The sequence below is a fragment of the Leucoraja erinacea genome, chromosome 22 (genome assembly GCF_028641065.1).
Source record: "Leucoraja erinacea ecotype New England chromosome 22, Leri_hhj_1, whole genome shotgun sequence".
Classification (NCBI taxonomy): domain Eukaryota; kingdom Metazoa; phylum Chordata; class Chondrichthyes; order Rajiformes; family Rajidae; genus Leucoraja; species Leucoraja erinaceus.
Window position 1 is genome coordinate 24492698 of NC_073398.1, and position 23621 is coordinate 24516318.

The window sequence follows — 23621 nt, forward strand, 5'->3', positions numbered from 1 at the left end:
TACAAAATAAATGAAAAACATTGTTCTCTCTCCATTATTTCAGAAAGTCTTGCATTGAACTATAATTTTCCAGGTTATCTGCAAACATGGAATAATATTTGCACTGGTAATCAACATGACTTTATATTTTCAACTTGTAAGCAAATTGTGAGAAAATGTACTGACTTTCACCATGGATAATCTGCTGATGGTCATAAGGTTGCTGAGCATGTGAAGACTGCACTAAAATGAGAGTAGAGAGATCTCGCACCTACAAGGACAACAAAGAAATTCTCCATTAAACACACATATTCTGATATAGGTTTGTTTTTGATGTGCTGTGTCCATAAAGGGGCACTGTACAACATGAAGCCATTATGAAGAAGCATCGTGAGTACAAATCTCTACCCTTTGTCTTGATGTTGCATTTGGGCAAAGAATGGTAACTAACCCAAGGAATGAGGTGAGTGAGGGGATAAAAGAGCACAGTGGGTGTAGCGCAGCACGGTGGCGCAGCAGTAGAGATGCTGCCTCACAGTGCTAGACACCCAGGTTCGATCCCGACTACAGGTTCTGTCTGTACAGAGTTTGTACGTTCTCCCTGCGACAGCATGGGTTTTCTCCGGGTGCTCCGGTTTCCTCCCACGTCACTAAGACGTGCATGTTTGTAGGTTAAATGGCCTCTGTAAATTTCCCCTAGTGTGTAGCATGCAGAGGTGGGATAACATGGAACTAGTGTACAGGTGATCAATAGCCAGCATGGACTCAGTGGGCCGTAGAGCCTGTTTCCACATTGTATCTCTAAACTAAATATATTGATGTGAATAGATTGAAGAAACACATAGAGATTTCTGTTAATTTAATTATATTAAAGTAATGAGTTGGAGTATCATAAAGTGACTGGGATTACTGCTTTTTCCTCATTGACTAGCACAGCCACACTCCTTGACCTGATTAATGATGTAGAGGAGAGTTGTAAAGTGTCGCAGAGCTGTCAGGGAGCTGAGAATATGCTCCAGGGACAAAAAGAAGACAAGCTGTGACATGTATGATTCAAGCTGATTAGAATTTGCACGGTTGCAAGAGATGTTGACGGCATTCAGCAGTATTTTAACCCACCAGTTTCTACTTTCTGCATAAATATGTGTGATATTGATGCCTTTGTGCCTTTAGATCCTGCAGCTTCAATACAATTAAACCCACCATGCAGATTATAACTTTGATTTAATAAAAAAGTTTCATCATGAAATTAAATATTTCAAACTGAAGATTTCATATAAGTTTTGATTGCATGAGATAAATTGTGGCTATACTGCAATAACACAATGTCAGAAATAGGTGACTGTTTGGACATTGTTCTTGAGGAAACTCAAACAAGCCTCACTCACCACCAACATCCTCAGGACCTTTTACAGGGGCACGGTGGAGTCTGTACTCACGTACTGCATAAACACGTGGTACTCCAACTGTAACTGCTCAGACAGGAGGGCTCTGCAGAGGGTAGTGAGGGGAGCAGAGAGGATCATTGGCGTCTCCCTACCCTCGGTACAAGAACTGTTCCAGAGCCGCTGTCTGAAAAAAGCTCTGAGAATAGCTAAGGACAAACTGCACCCCTTCCACACACACCTGGATCTCCTGCCATCAGGCAAGAGATACCATTGCATCAAAGCCCGGACTACAAGACTGCTAAACAGCTTCCTGCCTCAGGCTGTGAGGCTGCTAAACAGTCAGTCTGTACTCAGTCACCTGATTCTGCGGCTTTGCACTGACATTTTAATAGCTAGCACTGGCCACTCAAATCAGCTGCCCTGGACATTTTAATGATTGTTTTTACTGTATTTTAATGTTGCTGTTTTACCTGCTTTTAACTATTTATACTATTTCATCAGTGACTGGATTGGTTTTATTGTTATGTGTGAAATGTTTTAAATTTCATGTGCGATGCTCCGGTATTCCCTGGGAAACGTCTTCTCATTTTGCACTGTACAACTGTTGCTTTGCAAGATGACAATAAAGGTTGATTGATTGATTGATTGATTGCCACTTGATGTTGTTATGATTTGTGCTTTTCTTTAAAATAGCACAGTGCAGCACAGGAGTGGGGCCTTTGTGCCGAACATGATGCCAAGTTCAGCTGATCTCATCTACCTGTATATAATCCTTAATACTTGATACAAAATACTGGAGGACCACAACGGGACAGGCAGCATCTCTGGATAGAAGGAATGGGTGATGTTTCGGGCCAAGACCCTTCTTCAGTCTCGACCCGAAACGTCACACATTCCTTCTATCCAGAAATGCTGCCTGTCTTGCTGAGTTACTCCAGCATTTTTTGTCTATCTTCGGTTTAAACCAGCATCTGCAGTTACTTCCTACAACTGAATATAATCCATATAATCCATTTAAGAATAGGGCGTAAGCCATTTAGAATGGAGACAAGGAAACACTTTTTCTCACAGAGAGTGGTGAGTTTGTGGAATTCTCTGCCTCAGAGGGCGGTGGAGGCGGGCTCTCTGGATGCTTTCAAGAGAGCTAGATAGGGCTCTTAAAAATAGCGGAGTCAGGGGATATAGGGAGAAGGCAGGAATGGGGTACTGATTGGGGATGATCAGCCATGATCACATTGAATGGCGGTGCTGGCTCGAAGGGCTGAATGGCCTACTCCTGCACCTATTGTCTATATCCGTCTATTGCCTACACTTCCATGTGCCTATCTAAAAGCCTCTTAAACGCTACTATTGTATTTGCCTGGCAATGCATCTAGGTCCCCACTACTGTGTAAAAAAACTTGCCCCGCATATCGCCATTAAATTTTCCCTCTCTCGCCTTATAGTTATGCCCTCTAGTGTCGGACATTTCCACCCTGGGAAAAGGGTTTGACTGTCTACCCCAACTATGCCAGTCACAATTGTATATACTTCCATCTTGTTTCCCCTCATCCTCTAATGTTCCAGAAAAAGCAATCTAAGCCTATCCAACTTCGCCCTGTAGCTAAAACCCTCTAATTCAGGCAGCATTCTAGTAAACCTCCTCTGTACCCTTAATATGCTAACATATATCCTGGAACAAATGCTGTGGAGGGAAATTGATGGACGATGTTTCGTATCACGACCCTTCACCAGATTAATAATTTTTCAAATAGTTGGTCGGCCCTTTGGTTGCACACTACAATACATCTACAGATGTGTCATTATTTCTACAAGACTTGCATCATTGTCCCTCCACAAACAACAAGATTGTTCATTCTTCAGAGTTCAGTCTTCGAGGAACAATTGTAGTCACAATAGGATTAATAATGAACAACAGTGAATCGTAGATTAGACAATATATGCTGACATGAAAAGGCAGGTAGATGTTACTCACATTATAGTGTTTTAAAGTGTTTATACGTCTCCATTTCCCCTCTCGTTCTGAAGTGACATCCAAGTCTGAAAGGATTTGACCAGTGGATCCTGGGCGCCATTCTATGAGGGAAGAAAACGTAATGTCTTCTTTACCAAAACAAATATTGTTCCAAACTGTACATAGCTTCAAGTGGTAGATTAGAGGTGAACCCCTCCAGCAGGTGAGCAAGTGTGTGTTCAGAACATTTGCACCTGTGCATTGAACTACATGCAGACTTGAGTTGTGGGCCCACAAACAGGGGCCCAGTCGCCACTCATAGCAATGGATTCAACAGATCATTAGGCGACATTTCACTGCAAAAGATAGATACAGCCGAGAGTAATGAAGCATCTTTACTCAAGTCATCGACCATTTGCAGTGCGAATGTGTCGATAGTGGGGTATCATTACTTCTGATGAATTTTAAGGATAGAATGTCACCAGTCCAATAAAATTTTGATATAACTCAGTGGCTTGCTCAATTATTCTGGGGATCAATTAGGAGTCAACTACATAGCTGTGTGTCTGGATCTGGATTTTTGCTTAATAAATATGGACGGCAGACAAACCTTTTTTTTGCCTTGGACAGAGGTGGGAAGGGATTTGACCAAGGGGGATAGGATGGAGTCGAGGTATGTGGAAATAAGTTTGTTGGGACATGAACAAGCAGCAACAACGTGTCTGCCATTTTTGTCTTGGACATAGGTGGGTAGGCAGTCAATATCGCTTTCTAATATAGGACTATCGATAGATCTATGACGACCATCATTCTGGAATTATTGAACTTACTGCTTCTAAATTCTCAAACAACCAGAGCAGCATTTGAATTTGTCTCTGAATCAGTGGCTCAGGATTCTGTTTGTTAATCTAGTAATTAAACCAAAAACTGGACACAGTGGCAGGCTTTGAGACATTTTCAAAAGTGATTTAGATGCAGCAGAGAAATCCTTTGGAAATGCGAGGGGTATAGAAATGAACATGATTTAAATGACTCACCAAGGACAACACTGTCTAGCGCCGGCCTTTGTGAAAAGGGAACATTTCTATACACTTGGTCAAGGATTTTTTCTTTGACTTGAGTTATGCTGTCACAGCTTAAGACCTTTACAGGCATAGATTCTCCAGAATCTCGTACAATTACATTCAAAGTCTAGAAAAAAAATAAAAGCAATGTAAAATAAACAAGTCGTTCAGAGTTGAATAATGCTCCACATGCAACATCCTCCTTATTACCACTTATCTGGTTTCGACACAGTGCTCAAGCTTTCTATACTCACAAACACAAGCCTACAGATGTTGGTAGACCAGATGTTGGAATGTGGACCAAACAACAAACTGCTGGAGGAACTCAGCAGGTCAGGCATGGTCAACGTTTTGGGTCAAGACTTTGTATCAGGAAACATCAACAATTCCGTTCTCTCCACAAATGCTCCCTGACACACTGGGTTCCTCTAGCAGTTTATATTTTTCCATAATTTTGTCGGTCACATATCGTGGTCAATAATATAACCACTGTTCATCTTAAATTTAGATTTGATCCTGGAATTAGCCTGTAATCCCCAAAAAATCTGGAAAATGTATGCTCTTTCCAAATGATAACATGTTTGTACTCAATACTTCCACAAAACATTTCGGTAACATTCAGATCCAGGAAATAACTATTAGAAGAAGAGTTTTATTCAATTAGTCTTGTCTTCCTGCAAGTCTACCTATTTCTAAGTAAGTACATCTTTCCTACCCCAATTTGTTTTTTGTGATTGGCGTTTTATTTCTGACCTTCTCTCTGACACTGTTAAAACTGTAATGTTAAGCATAAATTGGAAAAAAACTTTAGGTGACTTATTGACTCCAATATCAATATAATTTAAGTAGCTATTGAATTACATTCACTTTAAGATGTTAACACTTTTCATAAGCAACCTGCATAAACAAAGACGTCTTCAAATTTTAAATGTACTAAACACTCAGTTATCCCAGGGAATACCAAGTCAATCACAGCCTGCTTTCAACTGTTAACATTTGTTGATTTTGCTATTTCAGGGGACCAGAATTCATTGAAGGACTGAAAATTCTGAGTAGAAAAGGTGGAGGAACAAAGGCATCTTCTCTAGATAAAACAGCAGCAGATATATGTTAATAAGCCAATTGTGACACTTACAAGTACATGATATTCGACATCCTCTCCCAAGAGTCCTGTGTCGTTTAGAGTGTATTTGGCCTTTTTCAGTTCTGCATCAACTGGTCCCTTCTCTACTTGGTGTTTCAGCCCTTTGAACAGCCTGTACAGTGGCTCGCCAGCAGAATCCTTAATTTCATAAGTGAAGAACAAAAGCCATTCAGGTTTTGGGATAATATGAACTCATGGGCAGTATAGAAGAATGTATAGTATTTGCGGTTACCTTCAGAAACTGGTATAGGCAGATAGACATCCAGTTGGAAAGCATTCGTTCCACGACAGTTTCACTTCTGGCAGAAAAGAATGGAAAAGCTCACATCTTCATTCTAAACCATTTAACAATTTGGCTTATAATTTATGTGCTCTACTGTGTTCATTTTATCTCCAAAAATATACTTTGTTATACAATTTGCAACACAAAATACAGTATAATCTTATGTCACCATTCACGGCACTGTGGCCTTTTCCCATAGACTTGTTGTGGTGACTGCATCGCGCTTCAGTGTGTAACTCACAATGTTGTGCAGGAAGGAACATCAGATGCTGGTTTTTACCGAAGATAGGTACAAAGTGCTGGAGTAACTCAGTGGGTTAGGCTGCATCTCTGGAGAAAAATGGTGGGTGACATTTCGGGTCGGAACCCTTCTTCAGACCCACAATGTAGTCCTGAACTCGGTGAGTGCCCGTCTGTGGTATTTGGTCATGGAAAGTTCCTTGCAGTGGATGACCAGAGAATGTCATTCAGTGTGCTGATCATTGCACAGCAGTAGTTAGCATTAATCACCACATGTGTCACTGACATCAACTACAACCACACCGTGCCGTGTTACACAATTATTGCAATAAACCTAACGGTTGCAGAATCTCTTCGTAGACCTCCTTGACTGATGGGTGTCAGGGGTTATGGGGAGAAGGCAGGAGAATGGGGTTTGGAGCGAGTGATAGAACAGCCATGATTGAATGGCGGAGCAGAGACGATGGGGCGAATGGCCTAATTCTGTTCCTATCACTTATGACCTTGATCCACTGAGTTCCTCCAGCACTTTGTGTTTTAATCAAGATTCCACCATCTGCAGTTCCTTGTGTCAGTTAAAGACCTGTAACTGCCTTAAAAGAAAAATCAGGAAACATTAAATTGAAGGAAAAAAGGAAGATGCAAATAGTAAATAGCTTTATCCAAGGTAAAAGACAGAAAATGTGATGAAATTGAAATGTTGGCCCAATGCAATGGGAACACCAATCTTGTAAATGAAGAAAGAAGCCAGTTTCAAAAGGTTGAGAGTCCATTCTCTACAATGTGCTCTGGCCACAGATGTCAAAGGAATTGAAACAGATCATTACTGAAAACCAGTGCAGAGGTTCCAGAAGCAATTAACTAAGCAAACAAAACGTTGGCCTTTGTGAAAACACTGAAACTCAACAGGGAGAAAGTGATGTTTCCGGCCGTACAGAGCCGCGCGCACGCTCTGGCCCCAGAGAAGGTGTATTGGCCTCGACAGGTCCTGCCTTAAATTACAAAGGCAGGTTCTTTAATCCTGACAGTTCAGATAACGTTTAACAAGTAAGTGTATTTAGGTGAAGCGCAGGCACTCGCTCACATACCTTCGAAGCATGAGCTTTGGGTTTTTAGCAACATATTGTTCCATGAGCTCCAGGAGTAGTGTCCTCATGATGTCAGTGTAGTATTCAAGCTTTCCATGCAAAGCAATAGTTAGCAAAGATGCAAAATAAACTTTCTCTCTTGCAGAGAAATCTTTCTGGCTCTCAAGTGTGTGAACAAACTATAAAGAAAAAAGAAATGCAAGGGTTTAAGAGTACTATTGTGTTATTATTAAATAAAAAATGAAAGCTACAAATGAATGGCTCAGCAGTAGAGTTGCTGCATTACAGCACTTGCAGAGCCGGAGACCTGGGCCCCGTAGTTCGATCCTGACTACGGGTTCTGTACGGAGCTTGCACATTCTCCCCGTGACCTCATGGGTTTTTTCCGAGGTCTTTGATTTCCTCCCACACTCTAAAGATGTACAGGTGTGTAGGTTAATTGGTTTGGTGGATGTGTAAAAAAATTGTTCCTAGTGTGTGTAGGATAGTGTTAGTGTGCGGGGATCATTGAGTGGTGTGGACTCGGTGGTCCGAAGGGCCTGTTTCTGTGCTGTATCTCTAAACTAAACATAAAACTAAATATACCAAACGTGGTCGCTTGAGGCTTACGACCTCGCGGTGGCCGGTCCCATTTCGATCGGCGGAGGCGTATGGAGTTGTGCGGGGCTGGTCCCAACATCGCGCGGGGCTCCAAAAATCTTGCACTGTCTGAAAATCCCGCGCGACCACGGCCTGTGGGCCCACAGACGCATTGAGGCCGTACGCAGAGCCTTGACGGGCATACACAGTGTCTCGACGTCGTACGCATCGTCTTGACGCCGTACGCAGCTTGACGCCGTACGCAGCGTCTTGACTGCGTAGGCCAAGCGCATAGCATTGCGCGATGACGTCACCGCCTGGCGTGCCATTGCGTGATGACGTCACCGCCCGACGCCGTGCGACGTCCAAATTCAGTCGGCACGCCTCCTGCCCAGCTGATTGGTATGATGTCGGGACCAGCCCCGCACAACTCCATACCCCTGCGCCGTTCAACTTGGGACCGGCTCAAGCGACCACGTTTGGTCGCGCTAGACGCATGCAATCGCATGCTGGTGGAACAGGCCCTTCAGGTTTCCCCAATGTGACAGGTTACAGATTTTACCAGTTTTCAGCAAGTCCTGGAGCAAAAGTAGAGATCAGCCCATGATGCAAGAATGGGCCTTTCGTACTTACGGGAAAACCAGCAAGAAAGCAAATAGTGAAGATGGTTGTGAGCGATTGCAGCAGGATGTGGATCGATTGGCCAGGTGGGCAGAGGAATGGTTGATGGAATTTAATGCAGAGAAGTGTGAGGTGTTGCATTTTGGGATGTCGGACAAGGGCAGGACCTACACAGTGAACGGTGGCCTCTGGGTAGTGTTGTATTTATAGTGGGATTTAGGAGTAGAGGTGCATGGTTCCTTGAAGGTCGAGTCGCAGATAGATAAGGTGATCAAAAAAGCTTTTGGAACTTTGGCCTTCAGCAGTCAGAGTATAGAAGTTGGGAGATTATGTTGCAGTTGTATAAGACATTGGTGAGACTGCATTTATAATATTGTGTTCAGTTCTGGGCACCATGTTGTAATAAGGATATTGTCAAGCTTGAAAGGGTTCAGAAAACATTTACGAGGATGTTGCCAGGACTAGAGGGTGTGAGCTATAGGGAGAGGTTGAGTCGGCTGGGTCTCTATTCCGTGGAGCGCAGGAGGATAAGGGGTGATCTTATAGAGGTGTATAAGATCATGAGAGGAATAGATCGGGTAGATGCACAGAATGTTTTGCCCAGAGAAGGGGAATCGAAGACCAGAGGACATAGGTTCAAAGTGAAGGGAAAAAAATGAATAGGAATCCGAGGGTAACCTTTTTGCACAAAGGGTGGTGGGTGTATGGAACAAGCTACCAGAGGAGGTAGTTGAGGCTGGGACTTTCCCATTGTTTGATAAACAGTTAGACAGATAGATGGATAAGACAGGTTTGGAGGGATATGGACCAAGTGCAGGCAAGTGGGACTAGTGTAGCTGGAACATTGTTGGCCGGTGTGGGCGAGTTGGGCCGAAGGGCCTGTTTCCACACTGTATCACTCTATGACTCTAGTGATGCTTCAATCCTATTTTTAACATTGTGTGTAAGTAGTGAGTGTGGATATAAAAAAGACACAATCATGGAATCAAATCAATTGCAATTCTCATAACAGTGCACAATTTACTACTTCTTTGGTCAACTGCTCGAATTCCAATAAACCAAACACTTAAATTATAATGCAATGAAAGCAAAACAATAACTAAATAATGATACAAAATAATGATACATAATCACATACTTTTTAAAAAGCTCTTATCTTTTGTTTAGGGGATTCTTTAAAGTTGGATATCTATATTATTATTATAAACGTAATCTTTAAGTTAGTTTCCACACTGCTATTTTACGATAGATTTTTAATATTTTAATGATTGATTAAAAGCAGCAAAATTATCCTCATCCTCTGACATATTATCCAATAAACTGTTATTTTTAGGAGTGAAATCATCATCCGGAACGCGGACATTCTGTGGCTTTAAATCAGTTCACCAGTTGAGAGAAAAATGTACAAAATTGGCCACAGGTAATCAAACCACCAGATTTGAAGGTCTGTGGAGGTTTGTGTTTAAATCTATGCCTATCCTATCCCTTTCAGATAATTCAATCTGTGTAGGGCTGGGAACAAGGGCAATTTATCCTGGTCATCGTGCCTTATAGTTGTGTACCTGGTGTCCAGACCAAAGAATAAGATGTTGTGGTGCTAATGGCCTTATGTTTGCGTCCATATAGGAAGCAGCAGGACCTTTACTGTAATGAAAATGCATGGAGACTATGTGATTATGATCTCCATCAAATTTGCTTTCCATTATACCTGGGAACTCAGCACTCCGAGCTGAAACTAGGAGAAAATCTCCTATTTACTCCTGGCTACGTACAGTTTTTTCCCCCGCGTGGTCTGTTACTTTAGAAAGACAAAACAAAAATTGAAGCAGCAGGTCACATGATTCCTTAAGCACACTCCACCATTAAATATCCATATCATTTTATACCTCAACAATTTTTAACCCAATCCCCACATCCGTCCATTTACCTTAACGTCCAGAATTCTAATCCGTCTCAGTCTTGAGCATTCTAAACCTCTTAGCATCCAAAGTGCTGTACACTTCATGGAGGATTATTAGTGGAATAAAGGGAGAACTCCCTCCCACTGACCCGAGGAAAATTTAACCAAAAGGATTGAAATGAAAGAGATTCTATGCCTCGCTTATTGAGGTAATCTGTGTGGGTTTGCACTTCCAGATGGAACAGTACATTTTAATGGGCCCCTTGATATAAGGAATTAAGGCCTTATACTAAGACTCCTTGGTATAAGAAATCACTTTTGTCCTATTTTACAAAAGTTGTTGGTATGACTAAGCCCTTTTAACGCGTCACTGGACCTCCCAAAATTCTGACCTACAACCGAGTTAGTATTGTAAAAGAAGCACCAAAAGGTTATTAAGATGCCAGAACCCAGAAAGACCCCCTTCCAGCCAGGTTGCCTGATACTGTACGAGCCCAGAACCAACATGCTGCATCATCATCATCGTCAAAAACATCAACAGGCACGGTGCCTTACAATGCTATGTACGACAGTGATTAATGAATGGACTCTTGTACAGGCTAGACTTACATGAATCAAGAAAGATTTGCTGTTTAGCAAATTTGAAAATTGATTGAGAGCCTGCTCCACTTTCTGTCTCCTTGCCGTTGGTATGTCCAGTTTACCAGTTATCATCACGTCGTTTTCTCCATCCTTTGATGGCAAGAAGAAGACGCGATCGGTGTATGTCTTATAATCCAAAAAGGGAATGCCAACATCATTTACATCATTTGAATGATCTTCCATTTCAGTCACTAGATCTGAGGAAAAAAGAAGAATTTGTTTTCAAAGGAAAAAAAGAGCTACAGGTTTAGTAGGATAATAATTGAAGTAAATTCTTAAGTAAGCTGCACTTGAATCTCAGTATCTCTACAAATAACGCTGATGCATATTACAAAAGTTAGCAAGGATACACAAGAAATATCTCTTTTCATCGTACTGTTTGTGAATTTACAGAACTTGAGGTCATTTGCATTTTGGAGAAGACTGAAATGATAACATCTAGAGTTTACAGGTTTAAGCCACAAAGATTACATTACATGCCTCCCACTATAAACATCATTGGCTGGTTCAACTATGGTTGCCAGCAAAGGAGGAGCAATCAAGTCACAACCTGTTGATCCACCTGCAATTCCTTCCACTACTTCACTCTATTCTCCAAGGGAAGATTGTGAAGATACTAAAGAAAACAAACGTGGCATATGAGCCAAGGATGGGAATACTGCGGTGACATTATCTCGAACTGCTTATATGATATACAGCATTATATGAGCTTATATGATCATCTGTAGCCAGAGCAATTTTTACCAGTGAATTCTTTCTTGCATCGATCTCTCACACTTTCCTCAAGGCTCTCCAGTTGCAGTTGAATCTTCTTGTACTCTCGTTCTGCTTGTTGACTCTTACGCCTAAAACATTAAGAACCACACTTTACTTAAACCTAATAACATATTCCTTGTTTAAATTTTATTTTATTTACTTTAATAGAATATTGTTCTCTGAACAACTTATTTTTATTTTGCGACTGATCTATTTTATGTTACCAACTTGTTTTCAACTGAAAAACTACAAGGCAGCTCATCTTAAATCAGATTAGATATCAGACACATGAATATTAGAGTCGTATTTCTAAGAGTAGCACTTGGTCACCAAGCTGAAAGTAATTCAACAATAGATTCTGATCAAACTAGATTTGCCATAGAGGGAGTACAGAGAAGGTTCATCAGACTGATTCCTGGGATGTCAGGACTTTCAAATGAAGATAGACTGGATAGACTTGGCTTGTATTCGCAAGAATTTAGAAGATTGAGGGGGGATCTTATAGAAACTTACAAAATTCTTAAGGGGTTGGACAGGCTAGATGCAGGAAGATTGTTCCCGATGTTGGGGAAGTCCAGAACAAGGGGTCACAGATTAAGGATAAGGGGGAAATCTTTTAGGACCGAGATGAGGAAAATGTTTTACACACAGAGAGTGGTGAATCTCTGGAATTCTCTGCCACAGAAGATAGTTGAGGCCAGTTCATTGGCTATATTTAAGAGGGAGTTAGATGTGGCCCTTGTGGCTAAAGGGATCAGGGGGTATGGAGAGAAGGCAGGTACAGGATACCGAGTTGGATGATCAGCCATGATCATATTGAATGGCGGTGCAGATCTCGAAGGGCCGAATACCCTACTCCTGCACCTATTTTCTATGTTTCTATGTCTAGATTAAGTTAGGGTATGAGTATCAACAGCACATCAAGCTCAGACTGCTGCCAGGGATTTATGATGTCTGCTAACAAACAGTGCCCTCCATAACATTTGGGACAAAGACCCATCATTTATTTATTTGCCTAGGTTCTAGGTTACAATTTGAGATTTGTAATAGAAAAAAAATCACATGTGGTTAAAGTGCACATTATCAGATTTTAATAAAGGCCATTTTTTGATTTTGATTTTTTTGTTTTATATATATTTTTTACATCTTGCTTTAGAATGAACCGCCAGCTAATGAGTTTTCAGGCATTTGTTTGAACTTGAGCAGATGGGATGTGTCTATACACTTCAGAATTCATTATGCTACCACCATCAGCAGTTATATCATCAATGAAGATAAGTGAGCCAGCACCTTCAGCAGCCCAGGCCATAACTGCCTAGGTTATGTTTCACAGATGAGGTGGTAAGCTTTGGATCTTGGGCAGTCCCTTCTCTCCTCGATACTTTGCTCTTACTATCACTCTGATATGTTAATCTTCATCTCATCCGTCCACAAGACCTTTTTCCAGAACTGTGGTTGCTCTTTTAAGTACTTCTTGGCAAACTGTGACCTGGCCATCCTATTTTTTCAGCTAACCAGTGGTTTGCATCTTGCAGTATAGCCTCTGTATTTCTGTTCATGAAGTCTTCTGCGGACAGTGGTCATTGACAAATCCATACATGACTCCTGAAGAGCGTTTCTGATCTGTCGGACAAGTGTTTAGGATTTTTTCTTTATTATAGAGCAAATTCATCTGTCATCAGCTGTGGAGGTCTTCCTTGGCCTTTGCGATTAGTAAGCTCACCAGTGCTCTCTTTCTTCTTAATGATGTTCCAAACAATTGATTTTGATAAGCATAAGGTTTGGCTAATGTCTCTAAACAGTTATATTCTTATTTCTCAGTCTCATAATGGCTTCTTAAACTTTCATTGGCACAACTTTGGTCCTCATGTTGATAAAGACAAATAAAAGTTTCCAAAGGTGATGGAAAGACTGGAGGAAAGACCAGGTGCTGAGAGCTCTCTTATACCTGCATTAAGGAGACAATTAAACGCACCTGAGCTATTGCAAATGCCTGTGAAGCCATGTGTCACAAACATTATGGTGCCCTGAAATGGGGGGACTATGTATAAACACTGCTGTAATTTCTACATGGTGAAACAAAAATGTATAAAAATGGCCTTTAATAAAATCTGACAATGTGCATTTTAACCACGTGTGATTTTTTCTATTACAAAACTCAAATTGTGGAGTACAGAGGTAAATAAATAAATGATGGGTCTTTATCCCAAACATTATGGAGGGCACTGTATGGTGCATTAATAATGTAAGTAGCGTTTACTTTTTTTAATTGTTTGTTCACAGCTGGTGAATGTTCAGCGTGTTGACAGCATTCCCATCAGTGAACCAGAAGTTACAGACTTCAAACCTTCATCCAGACCGCCCTAGCATGTTTTGTGGGAGGGAGGTGGGGGCGGCTGGGGATGGGTTAATATTCAGTAGTCATTGTCGCTTTTCCCTGTGAATTCTATGAACAGCACAGTTCCAAAGGACTTTGCACTACAACCATTACTGACAGGTAGAAAGATAGTTTGCGATATGGAATATACAAGTTGCAGACTGTCACCATTTCATCCACCTGCAAATCCTTCCACTACTTCACTCTGTTCTCCAGGGAAGATACAAGTAAAAAAACACACTTGGCAGGTGAGCTGAGGATAAGAAGGCTGATGTGACATGAATGGTGATGGATACACGGAAAGCAAAAATCGGGTAAACATGAACACGTCTTTACAAGTATTTGTTTTAGAAACACTGGGGAAATAGAATTTATATTACATGGCAGGAAATGGCATTTTCCACTCTCTCTCTTGTCATCTTTTTGTACTGTTCCAACACAAGGCTGAACAACAGCTTGTAATCTCTCTATGAGATACAGTGCCCTCCATAATGTTTGGGACAAAGACCCATCATATATTTATTTGCCTCTGTACTCCACAATTTGAGATTTGTAATAGAAAAAAGTCACATTTGGTTAAAGTACACATTGTCAGATTTTAATAAAGGCCCTTTTTATACATTTTGGATTTACCATGCAGAAATGACAGCTGTGTTTATACATAGTCCCCCCATTTCAGGGACCATAATGTTTGGGACACAGAAATGTAATGTAAATTAAAGTAGTCGTGTTTAGTATTTTGTTGCATATCCTTTGCATGCAATGACTGATTGAAGTCTGTGATTCACCAGTTGCTGGGTGTCTTCTCTGGTAATGCTCTGCCAGGCCTGTATTGCAGCCATCTTTAGCTTATACATGTTTTGGGGGCCTGTACCCTTCAGTTTTCTCTTCAGCATATAAAAGGCGTGTTCAATTGTGTTCAGATTGGGTGATTGACTTGGCCACTCAAGAATTTACAATTTTTTAGCTTTGTAAAACTCCTTTGTTGCTTTAACAGTATGTTTGGGATCATTGTCTTGCTGTAGAATGAACCGCCGGCCAATGAGTTTTCAGGCATTTGTTTCAACTTGTGCCGATAGGATGTGTCTATACACTTCAGAATTCATTATGCTAACACCATCAGTACTTGTTCACATTCAATGAAGAAAAGTGAGCCACCACCTTCAGCAGCCATACATGCCCGGGCCATAACACCCCCATCACCGTGTTTCACAGATGAGGTGATATACTTTGGATCTTGGGGAGTTCCTTCTCTCCTCGATACTTTGCTCTTGCCATCACTTTGATATGTTAATCTTCGTCTCATCTGTCCTCAAGACCTTTTTCCAGAACTGTGGTTGCTCTTTTAAGTGCTTCTTGGCAAACTGTAACCTGGCCATCCTATTTTTGCAGCTAACCAGTGGTTTGCATCTTACAGTGTATTTCTGTTCATGAAGTCTTCTGTATTTCTGTATCTCTGTTCATGAAGTCTTCTGCGGACAGTGGTCATTGACAAATCCACACCTGACTCCTGAAGAATGTTTCTGATCTGTCGGACAGGTGCTTGGGGATTTTTCTTTATTATAAAGATAATTCTTCTGTCATCAGCTGTGGAGGTCTTCCTTGGCCTGCCAGTCCCTTTGCGATTAGTAAGCTCACCAATGCTCTCTTTCTTCTTAATGAGTTTCCAAACAGTTGATTTTGGTAAGCCTAAGGTTTGGCTGATGTCTCTAACAGTTGTATTCTTGTTTCTCAGTCTCATAATGGCTTCTTTGACTTTCATTGGCACAACTTTGGTCCTCATGTTGATAAACAGCACTAAAAGTTTCCAAAGGTGATGGAAAGACTGAAGAAAAGACCAGGTGCTGAGAGCTCTCTTATACCTGCATTAAGGAGGCAATTAAACGCACCTGAGCAATTACAAATGCCTGTGAAGCCATGTGTGCCAAACAATATGGTGCCTTGAAATGGGGGGGGGGGGGGGGGGGGGGGGACTATATGTATAAACACTGCTTCTACATGGTGAAACCTAAATGTATAAAAATGGCCTTTAATAAAATGTGACTGTGCACTTTAACCACATGTGATTTTTTTTTCTATTACAAATTTCAAATTGTGGTGTACAGAGGCAAATAAATAAATGATGGGTCTTTGTCCAATACATTATTGAAGGTACTATACATCACAGCTTTCCAAAACTAGACTTCAGCAATTTCAGACACAAAAACCAACATTCACATTTACCAACTATTTGTATTAATTCTGCCTTGCTATTTACAAATCCTCTAAACTACTTTATATACACTTTTGTTTTGCAACATCATCTGTTGACATTTAATGTATCCTATCTTGTACGAGCACAGCATGCCTAGATTCTCCTCGACCCTTTTATTCTGATACCATTTGTCCTTTAAAGCTGTATTTTTCAGCCAGTTTCAACAATATTTTTGTCTCCACAGATTCTGCCTGACATTGAACATTCTAATATTTTCAATTTTTTTCCAGATTTCCACCATTACAGTATTTTTTTCATTTGCATCGTTTGAAATGACAAACAACGTTAGTTTGTAAACTATTAAAAAACTAATGTTTTAGTTACTCAATTCCATTCTGCACTGCTTCTCTCTTGTTGCTCCATGGCATAGAATGAGACGGGATATCAGCTTGCTAATAATGATCAAACCACAGGCCAAACCTATTGATATTCTTAAATAAAACAAAATGTTTGCTGTACCTGTAGCAGTAAACAGACACACCGATAATCAACACCATTGGAATCAGTACAAGTGGCAAAATTAAGCCTAGATTCTGCTCTGCAGGAGTGTCATATTTTATTTTTCCCAGCAGGTATTCACGGTATCCCATTTTAATCTGATGAGAAAAAGACAGCTTCCAGTAATCATTTTATTGCACTTAGCACAATTCGCAAACAAAGTAAAACATCTTATTATTCATTTCTTCAAAGAACTGAAATGGCAATAAAATTGCTTCAATTCTTAATGCAAAAATGCAAAATAAAACAAAGAAAAAAAGAAATAGTTGAGAGCTAGATTTTGAGAGGTCAGCCACATGACCAAACAAACACACAGGGGGAAAAGACTCAGTTGACAGCAGCAATAAATACATTACATTCAAATAGACATAATCCTGCAGCCTTGCCTATAGAAAAAATAACATTTTATTCATTCATTTATTTTTCAGGATCTGTGCTTTGCAGGCAAGACCAGGATCTATTGCCCATCACTGACTTCCCTTCAGAAGTTGCTGGTGAGCCACCTACTTGTGTTTTTGGAGTGTCTAGTTATGTTGGTTATAAAGGTACTCCCAGTGCTGATGGGTAGGGAGTTTCAGGATGTAGACCCACAAAAATATTTCCAAGGTAGGAAATTTGGTGGGGAACTTTAAAATGTTCTCAAGCATCCAAAGCCTTTTCCCTTCTTTGCGGCTGGTGCTGCAAGTTTGGGCTGTGCTACCAGAGGGGCCTTGACATTCCAAATGGTAGATGAACAAATGGTAGCCACTGTGCACCAGTTGTGAAGGGAATGGAGGATGGGAGACTAGTCGTGAATTGCTTTTTCTTGGACAATGGATCAAGCTTTGAATTTTTGAAATTGCACTCATCCAAACAAGTCGAGTATGCCATCATACTCATTTTTTCGTGTAGCTTAGAAATATGGAATGGAAAAAGGGTTTTCAGCCCACCGCGTCAGTGCCAACCGGCGACCCCCATATACTTGCGCTATCCTACGTATTAGGGACAATTTACAATTTTTACCGAAGCCAGTTAATCTACAAACCTGTCCATTTTTGGAGTGTGGGAGGAAACTAGAGCACTGGGAGAAAACCCACACGGTCATGGGGAGAACTTACAAACTCTATCCAGACAGCACCCGTAGGATTGAACCCGGATCTCTCACGCTGCAATGCAGCAGGTTGGGCCGAAGGGCCTGTTTAGACACTGTATGACTATAATCATTGGGTTGCATTTTCGTGCGACAAATGTTACTTGCCACATTAGCCTATGCTTGAATGTTGGCTTGTTATTGCTACATGCAGGCACAAACTGCTTTATTCGTGAAGGAGTTGCAGATGCAACCTAACGTCATGGAATCACAGGCAAACTTCACTAATTCCAGCCTCATGATGGCAGGAAGGTCATTACTGAAGTAGTACACTGCCTCGATGATCTCAGTGATATGGTGCCGCCGTGTGTTATGGCCTCTAACAACCACTTCCTTCTGTGCGAGGCTGACTGCGGCCTTTGGAGTGTTTGCCTTTTGATGCTCCATTGACTTGCTCCTCTTCATCCATCGTGAGCCTGTTGATAATCTTCTTCTATTTCAAATATGTATCCACTTTTCCTGTAACTTTTCCAGTTCTATTCACCCACAACTATTTGCATGGAGTACGTCTCCAGCCAACTGCTCCTCCATTCTCAGCAGCATTTTTGGATCACTGATTCTTGCCACAATAACCAGATTTGTATTTCTCCAGCCACTCTCCAAACCTCTTGAACCTTTCTACCTATTCTTTCAACCTTCTCTACTTTACAATTATCATGTATGTTGGAATGATATTTTTTAAGTTGGTGTTGCTTGTATACTCTATCTACAAAAAAGCAGGTGTACAGCATTGCAAAGTTCATTTCATTTTAAACAATCTAAACAAATTATATTTTCAAGGACACATAGAAACTGGCCTGCCTGTTGAAGGCAGCAATCAAATGTTTGAGATGCTGTTTCCATCCAGGTACAAGTAGTATCATAGTTGGTCAGCATTAAATCCCGTTAACCTACACCAATTCCAGGAGCGTGTACTTGTCCAACCTGAATCATCAGACAAACATTTGGAATACCAATTCCACTGGAACATCTTCTATCACTGGTACAGTGACTTCTTTGGCCTGTTACAATTTAATAACCTTAACTTGAAATGAATTATCATAAGAAGTGAAAATACATACAACAAATTCTGGAAGATCTGAATTCAGGTCCCTTTTTACCCTCTTGGGTGGTGGTTGTTTTTCTGGGGGTGTACACACAAAATCATTCAGAGAAAGAGTAGTAACTTTACATTCTTCCTCTCCAATGTAGGCTTTCACCTCTTCTGCTGTCATTGCATCATTGAGACGAGTTCCCTAAAACATCAAGCAACGGGAAAATTTGTTGAGGGACAAGAAGCAACGTTTATGCAAGCGGTTCTTGAGCCATGCTCAGAAATTGTCCACCCTTATTTTACAACTTTTGTGCAGAACATGCCTCATTGGAAATTCTCCCACAATATGTGGGGATGAGTCAAGATGGATTAAATATACAAAACTAAGTCCCAACTAAATGCACACACTTCCTTTATCTTTCTTATGATGCCATGAGGGCAGGGCGTTTCATTAATATATTTACATCAGACCACCACAATGTAATTGAATGTAGACACAAGGACCAGCAAGTCTGAAAAGGGGCCTGACTCAAAACATCACCTGTCAATGTCCTCGAGAGAGAGAGAGAGAGAGAGACGGTGCCTGACCCGCTGAGTTACTTCAGTACTTTGTAATTAACAATGTAGTTGAATTTTATTGCCACTATGCAGGTTTACCAGGGGTCAGGAAACTGGGTAGGAGCTACCAGCTCTACAAGTATCCAACACTCCCCTGTGGGTTATGAAGAGGAAGCTATTGGTTTGCATCCTGCTCATTGTGTAATCTACCCACTGCCCTTTTTCGTTCTGATTATTGGAGCTCTTTCAAAGTGCTTCCTGATGGTGGGTTTCCTCTTCAGCCACAAGTCTGGCTGTCAATTGGATTGACTTTTGAGCGTGAAACAGACCAAATAAAGTTATCATTCTGCATTCCTAGTTGCAAGTAATGCATCCTGGTAAAGAAATGAATTTCTGATTGCAAAGTGCTGATTGCAAAGCTGCTGCCTCACAGCTCCAGCAACCAGAGTGCAATCTTGTGTAGTTTGCATGTTCTACTTGCAGCCATGAGGGTCTCCCCTGGGTGTTTTTTGGTTACTTACTACATCCCAGACATTGGGGGGGTGGGGGATCAGTAGATTAATTGACCACTCTAAATTGTTCCCAATGTGTTGGTGAATGTTATGATCAGCTGGGAGACATTGACAGGAATATGGGGAGAAAAATAGCAAGACCAGCATAGGATTTGTGCAAATGGTTGCTTCATAGTCTGTGTGACAATGGTGGGCTAAAGGGCCAATTTCTGTGCTGTATGACCCTGTATCTCTTCAAATTACATCAATAGACAAATTAGATTATGTGCACTAGAAAAGGAGAAGGATTGCTTGCAATGAATAGCAGGAGGCATTCGACTACGAAACTCGGTGGGTAAAAGAATAGAACGCCTTCATTTAAATCAAAATTCTTACAGACATGAAAGATCCTGTCAGCGTCTCACTGTCAATGAACCGATTTTGAAAACCTCTTGTAGTGTATGCTGCCATGGCAATAACTTGCAGAGAGAGGTCTCATAAATAATAATGAAAATGACCAATTATTCAGCTTTGTTGCTGCTGGCTGCATCATGAATATCTGCCAGAACGCAGCTCATTGCCTTTCCTCAACAAAAATCAATTGTTTTTAACAAAATGGGCAAACTTGCTATAATATTCCATCCATTTGACAGCAATTTTTCTAACACAGCACAAAGTCAATGTTGTACCACAGCGTTAAGACAAATCAAAGCTCAATACCCTTGTTCCAATTATTCATTACGTTTAATTTTCAAAAATGAGACTGAATAATATGACAGGATAAGCTGAATTAGAAAATGAAATGGTTATAATTAAACAAAGGTGTCAGAAACAGTGCGGCTGATTTTTTAGAATGGTTTTCTGATCCCCGTTGGTTGAGCAGATTGTCAGTACCAACCAACTTTCAGTGTGCTGATCCTACCCGGTTTTGTACTCAGATTGCAATGATGTACCACACACAAATTTCAGGCTCAAATTAGGGAATGTCTGGACGTTAATTCTTCCATCACCCTGTGCAAGTGAATCAAATTACTAGCAATGACTAGTAGGTATAAATTTCAAGCGTTGGAAAGACTGTTTAGGTAGCAAAAATGTCCGGAACAATAAAAGCAAAGTCATCAATCTATTTCATGCAATAGATGCACTGGGGTGATATAGTATTTCAAATACGGATATGAAAACAATGAAAGTAAAGAATGGGTAAGTAATGAACTGGCGAAAAGTGTCTGTGCCTGCAACCTGTGGGTGCCTCACATTGCAACAAGTTGTGACAGGCATGAAAGTACTTGAATATATGATGGAACTGACCACTGCTGCAATTAACAGTGTTAGCACTAGAATGCATGTTGATCTCATTTACACAAGACATTGTAGTATTATCGATCTGTTTATCTGCTCTGCTGACTTAATGTTTGAGTTGCCACTTCTGTGTGAACATTGCCGGGGAGATGCCCTCATCTGATACCCCCTTAACATATTGACAATCTTGTACTATATGATTCTTTTAAAAAAAATTCTGAAACAGCAGTCAGCTTTAGGCACCCATTTTAACAGGTTGATTGGAATACCGGAAAATTGTGTGGATATTTGACGTCCACAACTGAGGACCAACTTTGGTAAAATTCAATTGAAAACTCACAGAAATGTCTGCTGCGAATCCATAACCAAACTTGAAATTTGGATGAGCTAAATGTATGGCGATCTGATAAATTAACCTCCATCTATTTCAGATAAAATAAGTCTATTTAGCATTCTGTAATTGAATGAAACTAAATTGGAAAATCTTTATCAGTAAACTGGGAGTATGAATCAGTGCAAAACACAATACATAAGAAGAAAGATTCCATTGTAATGTAAACACAGATTCAGAACACATTTGAGCTCAACCACTCACCGCCAAGATGATTGATGCCTGCTTGAGAACAAGAATTCCATTTGGAAAAGGATTAAAGTGTGGATCCTCAACATATTGAAAGTTAAAACTTTTATTTAAATTGTCTAATATGATGAAGAATAATGGTTTCATCTGATTCGCAGGAGGTGAGGGGAAGATGAGCATTGTGCTGTTGGAATTATTCATTGCTTCCCTTTCATTCTGCAAGAGAAAAAGTAATGTTTTTCTTCCACACACTATCCGTAGCATTGACAATACATATGGCAGTGAAGAAAAATAAAATATTTCCATTGAATTGGCAGAGTATATTTGTTTTTTTTCATTTTGTCACAGAAGCAAAGCTCAGCAATACTGTGACAATATCAAATAAACACACCAGGTTCAGCTGAATCAAACACTATTGATGGTTTGACCTTTGCCCATTTTTCCACAGATACAAGCACTCCATCAGTTCTAATTCTGTCAGACTGACTGCCTTAAATCAATCAATCTATAAATATTTAACATTTTCAGTTATATGTGTATAACGAGTGGAGACAGAATCAGATTTAATTCATGCTGCTTTTCCGATAAGGTACCAGAAATTTATGGACACATTACAATCTGCAAAGCCTTACTCCAAGATCTCCACACCCTACTCCGCACCTAAAGTAGGCGGTGTTAATTATAGACTAGCCCTTTGCTTACAGCTCCAAAGGTCTGGGTTCAATCCTGACTACAGGTGCTGTCTGTATGGAGTTTGTACATTCTCCCTGTGACCACATGCGCTTTCTGGGTGCTGTTTCCTCTCACACTCCAAAGACATACAGGGTTGTATGAGAAGGAACTGCAGATGGTGGTTTAAAAACGAAGATAAACACAAAAAGCTGGAGTACCTCAGCGGGACAGGCAGCATCTCTGGAGAGATGGAATGGGTGACGTTTTGGGTTTTGTGTCTATCTTCGGTTTAAACCAGCATCTGCAGTTCTTTCATACACAATGAACTTTTATCTTGCAACTTAATTGTTGGTAAGGCACCCTACCGAATGCCTTCAGGAAGCCCAATGATCTATAAATCTCGACCCGAAACGTCACCCATTCCTTCTATCCAGAGGTGCTGCCTGTCCTGCAGAGTTACTCCAGCTTTTTGTGTGTATCATACAGGTTTTTAGGTTAGTTGGCTTTGGTAAAATTGTAAATGGTCCCTAATGTGTAGGATAGTGCTAGTGTACGGGGTGAACGCTGTTCGGAGCGGACTTGGTGGGCAGAAGAACTTGTTTTGTGCTGTATCTCTAAAGTCCAAAGTCTTTAAAGTCTAAAGAGAGGCAAATGAGTACAGATCTGACACATAGGATGTTAATTTTCTCATGTACCACCACATTGGCCTGAAAACCAAGATTGTAACAACATGCAGCAGCCAGCTGATTGGCCCTCTTTACTGTTATGGTGCAGCCCGAGCAGTGAAGCTGCACAAGGTATGGGAGAATTCCGAGCAAACCTTTCATCACCAGGCTACCAGTTTCTTGCTAAAAAAAAAAGTGAACAACATTTGAAATCTAATGGGGACTGTGTGTCCATTTATCTGCTTGAATCAACTATTAGGTGAGTTATTAGATGGATTGTTCAATTGAATCTGTTGTAAGTCTTCAGTTACAATTTCAAAAAGAAATAAACACAATGTGCTCAGAGTATGCAAAACCCATTTCTCCACGTTCTTAAGTCCTAAATATTTAATAGACCAGAAGATAAACTGCACTTTGTTTGGATACA

The 23621-nt window shown here is 40.7% G+C and overlaps 1 protein-coding gene across 6 annotated transcripts in view; it reads right to left on the minus strand.

Annotated features, from left to right (window-relative positions):
- LOC129707819 (plexin-B2-like) overlaps positions 1-23621 on the minus strand; it is a 193415-nt gene that overhangs the window by 13578 nt on the left and 156216 nt on the right. For all 6 annotated transcript variants that reach the window (XM_055653188.1, XM_055653183.1, XM_055653187.1 and 3 more), the window contains 11 exons: positions 21873-22073; positions 18958-19131; positions 16729-16865; positions 11627-11727; positions 10850-11079; positions 7141-7319; positions 5762-5828; positions 5521-5667; positions 4359-4512; positions 3343-3443; positions 166-250 (listed from right to left, as the gene is read on the minus strand). In XM_055653188.1, the coding sequence (XP_055509163.1) occupies positions 166-250; positions 3343-3443; positions 4359-4512; positions 5521-5667; positions 5762-5828; positions 7141-7319; positions 10850-11079; positions 11627-11727; positions 16729-16865; positions 18958-19131; positions 21873-22073 (1576 nt within the window). The remainder of the gene's footprint in view (positions 1-165; positions 251-3342; positions 3444-4358; positions 4513-5520; positions 5668-5761; positions 5829-7140; positions 7320-10849; positions 11080-11626; positions 11728-16728; positions 16866-18957; positions 19132-21872; positions 22074-23621) is intronic.